Source organism: Sinohyriopsis cumingii, chromosome 2 (genome assembly GCF_028554795.1).
Source record: "Sinohyriopsis cumingii isolate HCF-2022 chromosome 2, ASM2855479v2, whole genome shotgun sequence".
Taxonomy (NCBI): domain Eukaryota; kingdom Metazoa; phylum Mollusca; class Bivalvia; order Unionida; family Unionidae; genus Sinohyriopsis; species Sinohyriopsis cumingii.
Window position 1 is genome coordinate 56,342,977 of NC_142962.1, and position 14,010 is coordinate 56,356,986.

The 14,010-nt window shown below is 34.6% G+C and overlaps 1 protein-coding gene across 1 annotated transcript in view; it reads left to right on the plus strand.

Moving 5' to 3' along the window:
- LOC149804912 (stress-induced-phosphoprotein 1-like) overlaps nt 1–14,010 on the plus strand; it is a 46,879-nt gene that overhangs the window by 13,162 nt on the left and 19,707 nt on the right. Inside the window, exons 4-6 of the mRNA XM_089945839.1 lie at nt 1,522–1,642; nt 7,882–7,978; nt 12,436–12,597. Of these exons, the coding sequence (XP_089801965.1) occupies nt 1,522–1,642; nt 7,882–7,978; nt 12,436–12,597 (380 nt within the window). The remainder of the gene's footprint in view (nt 1–1,521; nt 1,643–7,881; nt 7,979–12,435; nt 12,598–14,010) is intronic.

The window sequence follows — 14,010 nt, forward strand, 5'->3', positions numbered from 1 at the left end:
GCCATGTATAGCCTATCGCGTGCTGAAAAATGGCGTTAAACCCTACAACAACTGGTTTCAACAATCATCACATGTACGCAAAAACATCTGTGTATTACATCACTGCTTTGTGGGTTTTTTTATTAGTCTGGTTCCCGCTGTGTATACTGCCAAGTCAGGACTTGGACTAACAGGGAACTAGAGTAACCGTTGATACACCACCAAACAAGACTCTTTTTTCTTCTTCAAAAGCTAGTGATATTTATTTTGTGAGACAAATGTCTATGTCAAAACTCAAATTTTGTATTGTTCAGTTAGTATAATACTATTGATGTCATGATTTCATTGGAAGTAAAAATGAAACTTCTTATTATCCTTAAGGATATCTCTAAATGCCAGTTCAGGAATTATCTGAAACTCGCTTGCCCACAATGGTCTATATCTGTGAAATCAAGCTGTTTTTTTTACGAAGTATTAATTTCATTTGGCTGCCTTGCTATCTTTGATCACAGTTATGAATGAGTCGGTTAATTTAAGGTAGTTTATGTTACATACACAGTAACATTTATAAAAGCGTTCAATTGATCAACCGAAGTGAGTTCACACAACTTACAGCTGGGGCTACTAGATTTCAAGCTGGATGGATTTGCATGCCTTTTAACTTTTCTTTTACCACCTCCTTTATTTGATTCAAAAGACATAATTAACGTGATACTACAAAGGAGGCCAGCTTTTAATTCAGTGCAACAATACAACAAATACTTCTGCAAGGCAGTTATCAAAACACGGTCAGGACTTAATTGGGTTCTCAGAGAAATGCCTGTGGACATAGCTGACACATTTTACATTTAAATACACATTTCATTTATGATGTTTACACTTAAGGTTAAATTAAAACACAAATTTCACTGAATAAAAATTATTAAATTGGCATTTAAATATTATTGTATTGCCTACAGTAGGCATAAGTGACATTTTGATTGATCAAAATTTCCTTGAATATCTTTAATTTCTTCTTATTAAAAGCTGATAATTTCAAAATGTTGAGTAAAATTTCCAGGTCCTATCTACCGTTTTTGACCATAAAGCAAGTGATATATCAACGTTTCAGTTAGCAATTTTGATTGGGATTTTCTTAAAGTTCAATGAATTGGAATCAATTGGGGGGAGGGTATTTTCTGGTTTTAAAAAATGGAACCCACTCCGGACCTTGTTATAAGCAGCTTCACGAGTTATCAGGGCGCGAGTTATCAAGGGAGTGATGTATTGAGATTATAAATTGTTGCTCTTCGTGTAAATGATAAACGAATTGTTGTGTTCATTTTTAGATGCCAAAAATTATGCAGATATTGCTAAAGCACCAAACTTTGAGTGAACTTCAATTGACCTATGCAAGGTTTTCCCTCTTTGTCAGCTTTATACATCAATTTGTTAAGCACATGTAATAATAGCGTAAAGAATTTCTGTAATAGCATTAATTTTTTAATATGCAACAGACATCTGAAGAGAATGCTACTAAATGTCTCATTCCTTCTGTTATAGGGCATTTGCACGAATTGGAAAAGCCTACATGAAGAAAGACGATGATGATAATGCTCTTAGATACTTAAATAAATCTCTCTCAGAGCACAGAACACCAGAAATTTCAAAGCTTGTACTGGAGGTTTGTATGTTACAAGGAAGCTTGCAGATTGCAACAGAAAGTTGAAAGTAAACATTATGAAACAAATTCTAAACATAAATATTTACAGTTATTTACTGTATACTGATAATCAGTTTTATGGTTTTTAGTTTTTCTAGTTTCGATAAAATTTGCTTGACCATAATGTCAGGTGGGCTAATAATGGCTCTGGTTCAGCTCTGGCATCCAATATGGCTGCCAAATCAGCCATAGTGAAAATCGTGTTATCAGTAATCCTGAATGGATGGTCATATCAACATGAGGTTTTCACAGAAAGACTTTTTATGATGTCTGAATATGGTGCTGATATGACATCCGCTATGGCCACATGGTAGCCATCTTGAAATTCTTGTCGCTTTACCTTGATGAGGTATCATCAGAAGACTTATTATGATGTCTAGTTGTTCATAAATGAAAATGGCTTTGCTCGGATGTCCAATACAGCCACTACAGCAGCCATTTTGCTTGGACAGTACAGCCACTACAGCAGCCATTTTGAAAATCCTGTTATTGCTGCTGCTTCCGAATGGATGGTAATATCAGTAAGGGGTTTTCAGTGAAAAACTTGTGATGTCTCCATGGTCCTAAATAAAAACAGTGACCTGGTACCCAATATGGCCATCACTGCAGTCATATTTAAAATCTTACTTATTCTCCTAATGAACAGAAACAAAAATTGGAATGGGGTTTTCACCAGAAGGCGACTTATAATGATAAGCAGGTCTTAAATTAAAATTCTGCTGCCCCCTTTATGCACAGTGGTCAGACTGTAAATCTTCTTATTGCTACTACCAATGAATAATGTTCTTATCAACATGGGGTCTTCATAAGAGACTTCAAATGATGTCTTGATAGTCCTAAATTAAAATGGTATCAGTCTAACATTTGTCAGGTACAGCAGAAGACAAATGTGGTTGCTCCCTTTGAATAAACTCATTCCTAGCATGAGGACAACATGACTGAGGCAACTAAAATATGAGCATTATTTTTTCACCAGAATATTTCTCAGGATGTTCATACGAATTGAAAATGGTGCCAGTCTGAAATACAGTATGCTCACCATAGCAGCCATCTTAAAAATCTTATTAAAATGCTATTCCTCTTAAATGGAAAGTCACATCAACAATGCGTTTTCACCCCAAAAAAAACTAATTATGCTATATACCTTATTTACTCGTGTATAAGCCCATTTGTGTGTAAGCCGACCCCCAAACTGAACTGTTATAAACACAAAAAAAAATGCATGACCCGCGTATAAGCCAACCCACAACTCCGAAACAACTCAAGATGCATGAGGTAAGTTCTAAATGCATTTATTTATTAAAACTTGTCTTGAAAAAAATTGCATGTATACTTATCTTGAGGTTGACTTGCATGATTATTAAAAAGAAATGGTATAAACTTGTTTGAAAAGTAATTTATTTCATTTTCTGTTTTCTTATTGTTTCTGCCTAATTTAGATTTGTGTCTAATTTGATCGAATGATGACAAGAATTTAGCAGTCATGAGTTGCTGTAACACTACCTCTCCTTTTTGACTCGACTATTGCTTGTTTATGCATTATTGCATTGGACATTTTATATTAGTGCACTGGTAATTACGTTTTTACTTTGCTTTGAAATTGTAAATATCTAACTCATTACAATGTAATACCAGTATGACAACACAATGAACAACAATACATTTCGATTCAGCGCTCACGATTAGGCTACTTAACCTATTTACATAATGATGCCAACGCATGTACATTGTAGGTTTGATTTGTGCTGAATTAAGTACTTCCGTTGGAGTCTAATCATAGGCACCATTACACAAAACTTTAATGAGATCTCCAAAATACAGTAATGAAGTTTCAGAAAAAATGCTTCAAAAATTACACTAATGCCATAAAAGCGGAGTTGTAGTACACCATACCTGTCAACTTTCACGCCGGGAGGAAAAAAAAACACCTCTTGATTTTTGTGGTCACTCCATGCCTACCACCCGATTTCACGATATCATCTGATTCTTGCATAGAACTCCCAATTATTACATTATGTCTTTGATTTTCACTTCTTCTAAACAAGAAAAGTCCTACATGTTCTGTTGTATCACCTGTGAATTATTGCTGTGACAAAATAATTACTTTACTAGAAAGAATTTCCTTCTTCACTAAATAAAATGTTATGTTTAAACATTATTCACGTAAATTAATGATTTTTTTTATCTCTACAACAATACCAAAAAAATATACCAGAACAAAAAAATAAACCACAACAATAAAACCGTCCAAGATTAATTTCAGTCCCAAGAATGGTCACTATGAATGCTGTAACTCCATATGCTATAGCACCATTACCACAAAAGAAACTTACACGAGTGAACACCTGGCATTTTTATACCGTATATACTAATGTTAATTACCATCATTACATTAAAAGAAGGAATGAAAATAAATACCACGCAACAAACGTGTCCTCAAAAAACTAATTCAGAATACATGTTTTATAGTAAAGAATACCAAATGCTGTACGAGTTGACAATAAGGGAATAAGGTTGGATATACAATTTAAAAAATATTTGCCACATGTATGGTACCATAAGGCTGCCTGTTTAGGTACCTTTAAGTTCAACAAAATTCCAAATCCTTTATTTGCTAATCAATTGCTGGTGCTTGCATAACACACAATAGTAGAATATGGATTCTTCGAATTAGGATGGAGGGTCAGTCATTTTCACAAAATAGTTGCATCGATAACGATTAACTTCTAATTAGTCACGCTGGCTTTCTTGCTTGTCTATTTTAGACTAATCTTTGGTGCAGTTTGACCATAGCTGACCAGAATATAAAAATTAGGCATGTCCTGGGGGGAAATAGGGCTTGTCACAGCGAGTCTTTTTGCAAATTTCATGCATGTTGGACCAGGAAGATCGTTAAATATATAGTCAAAACAATGCTTTAAAAATGCCACGAAAAACCTCCTGATTTTAGGTCCCAATCTCATATTTTTTTATTCAGTCTCCCTACTTGGATTTTCACAAGTTCATAGGTATGCCTTACATCTTGTTTTAGAAAACTATGGTAATCGTGCTAATATTATGGAATAAAGCAATTCCACATTAATATACTGGTATAGTTGCCGATCAGAATTCCCTCTTAACACAAGCCAGTTTCAGGGTTTTAATGATTAACTGGCCTGTATTGCTGTTGCAAAACGAAAATTGACTACTATCACCATAGATGCTGAAACATTAAGCTTTCTATTGTGTTGAATGTTATGATGATTGTTCAGCCAAAACACGAAACTAGAATTGATTGATGTTGATCTTAGTTGAGCTATATAAGAATTTTCAGCCTTTATTATTACCACACTATGTGAACATCTAAATTATAATGGTTAGGTGCCTTGTACAATTAAACATGTGTACCTTTTTCAAAATATTACCTCAATTTGTAGGATCGCGTATTTCATTAAAAATGAGTAACTCATGAGCGTGTAATTCAGCGTAAATGAAACAGCTATTAACGACTAGCTGAAATGTTATCTGGAAGAATGCAATTTGGTCAAAACAATGAATAAAACAAAATGTGCATCTCATGTTTGGGAATAAATAAGGATTTAAGTGACGCTATGCATGCTTTGCACTGTGTATGTACTGTACATTATAGTTCAGCCTGGTCACCCCGGCTGAGTCATACCATACCCGCGGAAGCGGGAGGTTGTGGGATCAAACCCCGGCCGAGTCATACCAAAGATTTATAAAAATGGAACTAACAGCTGCCTCGCTTGGCACTCAGCATTAAGAGGTTAGTGTTAGGACTGGTCGGCCTGGTGTCAGGATAATGTGACTGGGTGGGACATCATGCTACATGCCTGTCACACTGCAGACATCGTAGTGATATGACTGAAAAATTGTTAAAGCTACGTTAAAAATCCAAATCACACACATACACACACTCAGCCTGGTCTCCCAGATGAACTCAACCGGACCGCAAATTATGCAGTCTGTATTTACCTTTATGTAATTTTGTTGTTTTTTTTTTAAAAATGCCTATGTCTTAGGACACAGAATAATATTTTTTCATATCCTAAGATTTACAGCCATTACACTAGTCAACAAAAAGACCTAAAAATTTTCAAGTTTTGACACTGGCCTGCGGATAAGCCAACCCCCCTTCTTCCAGGCCTTTATTTTTTCATAAATATGCGAGTATATATGGTAGTTGATTCTGAATGAAAAAAGTGCCAATCTTACTGAAATATGGCTGCCACAATTAACATTTTGGAAATCTCGCCCCTAATTCTCCTGAATGGTTGTATAGATCAACTCTGACTTTTCACCAAAAGTCTTGTAATGATGTCTAGGCTTTTCAAGGGAGTAGTTTGTTGTTATCTTTTCGAAGCTTTTGAACATTTGTTACATTTTTAGCTCAAGGCCATTTAGTATATAACATGATTGAATTGGCAGCATTATAAAACAGTTGTATTCATGTTGATTTATCAAAATAAAAAGTAACAAAATGTTTTGATAATATAGGCATCAGGAAATAATATTGAAAAGCAGGTGTATCCCAGACACTTTAAATACCATGATCAAGCTGTTACTTACAGAATTTCCTGAAGATGACACACGAGAAACGATACATGTTAAGTCTGTTAAAAAGTTAAATTTGTAAGCACAGAAAAATATAAAAGAATATTTGGAATTCTTGGGGGGTCAAGAAGGTCAACAATTATATTTGTTAAATATCATGTGTTGATTTGAGTACGTCTTGTTGTGGAAGAGATGATTCAGATTGCCATCAACATTTGAAATTAAAAAAATCCAAGTATTACATAAAATTGAGAGATAGCAAGATGCAAGAAGCCATTTGAGTTTGGAATTGCAGTTTGTGAAACTGTACTGGTGGTAATTAAGGTCAGATTATACCATACACCAGTCTCTGATTATACTTCTGAATTCGCATGTTTTCCAGCTTGAAAATATCAGGAAATGATATTTTTTTAACACCTTACTTAAGATTGGTTTGACTTGCTGAAAAATGATTATGTTACTGAGAAGGTCTTGTTATGGTAGGCAGGTCTGCAAATGTGGTCACCATTAGAAAGAAAAAACCCCAGAAAACCTTTTAAATGACTTCTTGAAACCCAATGAATAAAATTTGATGAAACTTGGTAGAAGGCACCTTGGTATGTAGACCTTTGTACCTGCCATCAGATATGGCATCTTGTAATAAAAACAGAAAGTAAGAAAAGAACTAATTTTTGTCCAGATCCACTGAATAGAATTTGACCAAACTTGACAGAAAGCATCCCAGCATGAAAACCTTTCTTTAAATTATGTTTATCGTTCATTAGATGTGGTGACTGCTCTGGTGGCCTAGTAGTTAGAGTGTCTGCGATAGAATTGGGAGGCTTGGGTTTGATCCCCAGCTGAGTCATACCAAAGACTTACAAAAATGGTACTAACAGCTGTCTCGCTAGGCACTCAGCATTAAGAGGTTAGGACTGGTCGGTCTGGTGTCAGGATAATGTGACTGGGTGGGATATCATATTACGTGTCTGCGGCATGATACTCCAGTGTTAGACATCACTGTAAACTGCCATACTGTAGACATTGTAGCAATATGACTGAAAATTTTTTAAAGCTATGTTAATTATCCAACTCACACACCCACAAACATTAGATATGGCCACTGTTACTAAAACTAAACAAAATTTGTACAACCTCTTTTACAAAACCACTGAATTGAATTTGACCTAATGTTAACAGAAAGCATTCTAGCAATGTAGACCTTGCACAATTTTTTTGTAAATAATGCCATCCTGCCATCAAAAATGGATGTCGTTATTACAAATAAAAACATACAGTAACTTCAAAATAACTGCTCAGTAGGATTTGAATTTTGACAGGTGTCATTGCTTAAGCCCCTTTCAGAGTTTAAAAATGCAGAAAAGAATAAGACCAAGTTTGATGTAAAGCATCTTTTAATATTGAACAAATGATGCTAATGTTTTAGCACATATGGATTAAGAAACAAAATCTAGAGCTCAGACCATTGTTTTCATAACTTAAAAAATTAATAACATGCAAGAAATTATGATAGTCTATCTTACTGACCCAGGTTTCGTGGCCATTAGGTGGATGTCAGCAATCTCTGGTCCATTTGGATCCCTTTTTTTCTTCTTCTTCAAATTCTTGTTTACATAATATTAATATTTTGAATAATTTGTTTTCAGATTGAAAAGAAGATTAAGGAACGAGAGAGATTGCAGTATCTTAACCCTGAGATAGCTTTAGAAGAGAAAAATAAAGGAAATGAATATTTCCAGAAAGGTCAGTCATTTGCCATTACTGTTGCAACATTAATTTTGCAGTAAATTTATGGTACATGAATTGAAAGCTTACTTTCTTAAGAATTATTCATGTAAACTTTTTCTGCTCTGGTAATCACGGGTTTGAACCCGGTCAAGTCATACCAAAGACTTGTAAAATTGGTACTAACATCCTTGCTTGGTGCTCAGAATTATGAGGTTAATGTTAGGACTTGTCAGCCTAGTGTCAGGATAATGTGACGGTGTGCTACATATCTGCGGCATGATACCCCAGTGCTAGTCATCATTATAAACTGCCACACTGCAGACATCATAGTGAAATGACTTAAAAGTTGTTAAAATAACATTAGAAATCCAAAACACATACACATTCATGTAAACCTTTGTGTAATGGTTGGTCAAAATTAAGCTTATTGACAGGTACCATGCATATAGAGAGTACCATAATCAGGTTACCTAGAGAAGATGAAGGAGGAATGGAGAACAAGTGTTACCAAGAGAAAGATGAAGCAGTATTGTTGAATAATAAGTTTAAAAATATGTTTTTATCATCTGAAGTAATTAAATAGTCAAAAATATAACTTTTGGAGGATGAACATATTTATGCTAGTACTTTACAACTGTTGAAAATGACTTCAAAATTTCTTTTTCTTCTTCTGTAACCCCCCGCTGAGGCAGGGGTACATAGTAATTCTCATGTTTATTCATTTGACAGGGTCTCGTTAGCAAAACTATTTCCAGAGTTTTTTTTATGGATTACTTTAAAAAAATTTCACCATTATGATCATTACCTGAAGATGCAGGGGCCCTGCGTGGTCGAGTGGTCTAAAGCACTCACTGTTCTGGATCACTGCCATCTCACCTCTATGTGGGTTTGAGTCTCAGGTTCGGCTAACATGGGTACATGAGAAAGCCTGCTAGTAGCTTCTCGTGGGTCAGTGGTTCTTACTTGGGTTTTCCAGGGTTCTTCTTCCACCAGTTATACTGGCCGCCATGTATAGCCTATATTGTGCTGAAAAATGGCATTCAGCCTGGAACAACAAGAATAACCTGAAAATGCACATATCAAAAAGTCACTTTGCTTCTGCCATGTTTGTTTGAGTTATTGGCCTTTTTGTCTTGTGGCTTAATGCATCTTACGACACAATTTCATTATTGCAGTTTTTTTTAGTCATTGCCCTTTTATTCTTGCAACCTAATGCACTATGACACTATCCCATTAGCACAGCTAGTTCTGCAGTTTTCAATGGATTGGCATTATTATGATCATCATCTGGCAAATTACTTTATTCTTTATTTTTGCTGAAGTTACTGCTCATTTTGTCTTGTAGCATAATTATGGATTTGGGTCAATCTTATAACTAGTTCAGCACCATCACCTGAAGGTGCGCATCTGCCAAGTCATTTGCACCTGAAATTTTTCTTTGAGTTGTTGCTCTTTTGTAACTGAGTGCAGGTAAGATTGAATCTAGTGTACGCTATTTGTCTTCAAATTTTTGTTTCCTTGGTTTTTGTAAGCGTTATTGCCCTTTATGACTTGTCGCTGGGTGCAGTGTTTGACAGAATTTTGTCAACTGTGTCTTTTGAAACATGAACTATACCAAGGTTATCAAACACAAATCACCATGAAGGCCACATGAAGACTAGTACATTGGCTCAAGGGTTGCATCACTGAAACGTTTTCATACTGTGAAAACAGCTCATATAAAGGTATTGCAAGCCACAGAAATAAATCCATAGACCGCATGTTTGAGACCACCAATCTGATATGGTTACCATCAGAAGATATGCTTTTGACCCCTTTTTTCTTCCGAGTCATGTCCATTTTTTGACAGTAGCATTGTCTCCATCATGAAGTAAGGCAGGGTGTGGGATAGAGGGTATATATTCATGTTGGCTAATTGCTTACCATTCTTTTATTCCAGGGGCACAAATTTTTCCTACTGGAACATTTTTTCAGTAGCAATTATCCACAGGCACTAGCAGTTTTATTCATGTTTAGGGTAATAAGAATATATGTGAAAGAAATACTTTTAAAATGTAATAACTTCTATGTATTTAGATTCCTTTCTAAATATTGAGAAATAGTATACATAGCCTCAAATAGATACATGCTTAGACATATAAATAAATAAAATGAATTTTACAAATATAATTTATTTACTCATTCACTTGTATAATTTTATATCATATTGCTTTATCAAAATTTTCTTGTTGAGGCTATTTTCTTAAAAATATTTTATGTATCGTCACTTTTTCAGAATTTTATGAAGTTTCTCTTATTCTTGAGCAAGTATCCCACTTCACTAAAGATAGCTTCCACTCCATAAATTGCACTGCTGTGGTACTGACCTCTTTTAAGTCCAAATTATGGCAGATATGTGTATTTGCAAGATAATAACACAAACCTAAGCAAGATTTTAAATTCATTTAAAGATATGGATAGCGATGGAGTTGATTTACAGGTGCTCAGTAGTAATGTCAATGTATTGAGCATAACCAATATTGTTTGGTTGATGTTTGATGTTCAGACAAGTGAGGTTGAAGTACAACATAAAGCTATTTTGCTTCCAAACATGAAGTGTACTGACAGTTATTTTAAAATAATTAGCAAATATCTTATATTGTTGTTTGTTTAGGTATTAATTATCAATGTATTAGTAACAGTGATCTGAAATGCAGATGTACTTGATTTAGCATGTTAAAATTGTTCTTGTTCATGTGTTTACTTGAAGTAAATGGCCAATCATGTGACACAGCGTGTTGTGATATCAGTATTGTGTTTAAACAAGTTACATATTAAATTTTCAAGGCAGTAAACGGCTCCTTTTGGCTTTTTCTGATATCTGTTTGGTCCTAAATGAAAATTTTCTCGATGTGATTTCCAATATGGTTGCAACAGCAGCTATCTTTAAAATATAATTGTCTCTACTCCTGAATGTTCACAAGGGACAGAGTTATCATAAAAGATTTCTTATGGTGTCAGGTTGGTCCTTGATGAAAATAATTAACCATCAATTTGACGACCACGGTGGATATCTTGAAAATATTGTTATCTCTGCTCCTCCCATGTCAGCTTGAGGTTTTCATGAATAGACATTGGGATACCTAGTTAGTCCTAAATGAAAATGATGCGAGTCATACATCCAGAGTGACTTCCACAACAGTTGTCTTTAAAATTATTTTGTCACTTCTTCCATTGACATTGTGTTCTCACCAAAAGACATCTAATATCTACTTTGTCATAATTAAAAATGGTGCTAATCTGATATCCAATATATCAACCACAGCAGCTAATTTGAAAATCTTACTATCACTGAAGAATATCAGAGATGGTTTCAGCACTCTGCAGTTAGAAGGAAGAAATGGTCTTATGTTGAATTCCATGCTAATAGAATTGAAACCAGTTAATAATAGAAGGATAATACTAACACAGATGCAGTCAAAAACCTGGAACTGAAATGGAGACATTTTCCAGAACATTTAATTATTACATATACGAGTATATTCTTTTTTGTCTCAATTTGTGATACCTTGATTAAATGTTTTTATATTTCATAAATATATGTTTGCCATGTTAATTTTCGTGCAAAAGTGTTTGGCCACAAGAATTTAGTGATCACTGATATATTGTGTATAGATAGCACAAGCTGGCTTCCCTCCTCAAGTGATAATCTCATACATTTACAAATTTATGTTAAAAAAAGTGTTTTTGAAGGTTTTGATAAAGCTTCACTTCCTGATCAATACATACTTGGGATAAGTCTGTTTCTTTGAAGAAAAAAAACTTATTTTGATTTGCAAGACTCTTCATGGAACAATTTGTATTGTTCAAAAAAAAAAATAATTCTGAATATCATTAATTTTTGTGCAAGAACGTTTCTTATTTGGTGCCCATTGATTTCAGTCTCTCCAAATACCTATGGAATACTATCTACTCATTAAGATCAGATTTGTTTCTTCTGATACACTTTTCTGTATTTAGTTATCTTGGCATTTAATTCAGTCGAGCTGTATGAAGGGACCTAACTTAAAATTCTAATCCTACAAGAAAAGAGCTAGACCTCCAGTCTCCATTGATATAGTTTGGCAGCTTATGTGTAGTACTTAAAACAATATAGAATCAATGCTTCTCTGAGGTAGTTTGTTAATTTTTTTTTTTTTTAATATTTATAATTTAGATTACACATAATTAGTGGGATATCTGTATTTACAGTTTAAATAAACAACAAAGATTGTGTTCTGCCATTGCATAATGTACCTGCAGATCAGGGTCTTTTTTGTCTGTTTTACTGATTACTCCTAGGAAACTGCACAGATCCAGATTTGCCATTCTATTATGCAACAGCCGATCTGAGTGTATACAGTTTGCAGTTGGACTCAACTTTTAAGCAAGCATGTATATGGTATCTGTACCTTTCATGGCATCATTAATCACGTTACTTTGATTTATTCTAGGCGACTACCCAGCAGCATTGAAACACTATACAGAAGCTATTAAAAGGAACCCAGACGATGCAAAACTTTACAGCAATAGAGCAGCATGTTATACAAAACTAATGGAGTTTAACCTGGCATTGAAAGACACTGAAGATTGCATCAGGCTTGATCCAAATTTTGGTGAGTATTCATTGTTACTTATTGTCTCATGATGGCAGCTAACCTAAGAGGCTAATGACTAAAAATTAATAGTGAAATTAAAGAGTGATATTTGCTTCAGACTTCACAGTTAAGGTTTTCTTTGGTTGTCTGTAAGTCCAAGTGAGCTTAAGGTCTGTCCATTGTATTTTTATTAAAAGTTTCTTGTTACTATTCTGTAGGCCATGCTTTTGAACCAGTTTTTATAAAAACATGGTATAATGGTATATATAATCAAGTATTTGAATACAAGCTAGATCCACGCATTCATACATGCCAAAGTCTCCTGGATTGTCTGGTAGTCTTTTGATTTTGGCCCCAATCTTTTAATCTACTTATTTACCAACAAAACAACTTAGAAGTCACAAATCTGCCAAGCATAGGTACTTCCAGCTAAAACATCTGCCAAGCATATGCATTAGGTAGATTGAGCTAAAACAACATCTGCCAAGCATAGGTATTTTCAGCTGTGTAGTGCTGTGTGAATTGCATTATCTCTTCACACACACACACACACACACCCCCCGAGTGATACGCATTCCCTCACTACTTTATACAGCACTACACCACTGGGTATTTACAACTAAAACAACATTCAGTGGACTTTACAACAGTGATGATGGCACAAAGTGACAGAACACAAGTCCTAAAATGCTGAAGGCAAGGGAGGGGTCCTAGTGCCCTATCCCACCCTGATAGTGGTGTCTTTCCTGACATAAAATTCACACAAGACAATCAAGCACCATTTTATGCTTGTCAGTAATTTTCACGTTAGGACCATTAATCAAAGTGAAGACACGTACTACATATTACAAAAACACCTTACAATTGAGGCATTTATTTAACAGTTTAAATATAAATACTTCAACTTACTTTTTCATCAAAATAGAGCTCTCACATTTCACTGTTTTAAAACCAGAATAGAATCTAAAATATTGTTCGTAAGAAACACAATCCTTCAGCAACAATCTTTAAATTTTTGAAGTTGTTGATCACTGCTGAATGCAATACACAGCTGGCAATACACAAATGATTCAAATCAAATCACAATTGGCATAAATTCAAGTGTTGTTATTAAATAAATCGAAATTATTTGAAATTAACAACACTGCAGGCATTTATAAAAATGTAACCCCCTCATACCCCTTCTCATAATTCTAACTTCTAATGGTTGTCTGATGGATTCGAAGATAGACGTCTGTTTTAACTGATTTGCCCAGGTGAAAGTTACAAGTGATGTCTGGATCCCTCTCACTGTGAGGTGCAAGAGGAATAGTGGGATGTTGGGAGAGTGCCGATAGATAAAGTAGCAGCTTGTTCATGAAGCACATGCTGGCAGTGGAAATGAGTTTGCAAATTCTTATTATACAGGTGTGTTATATAATCTGCTGAAAG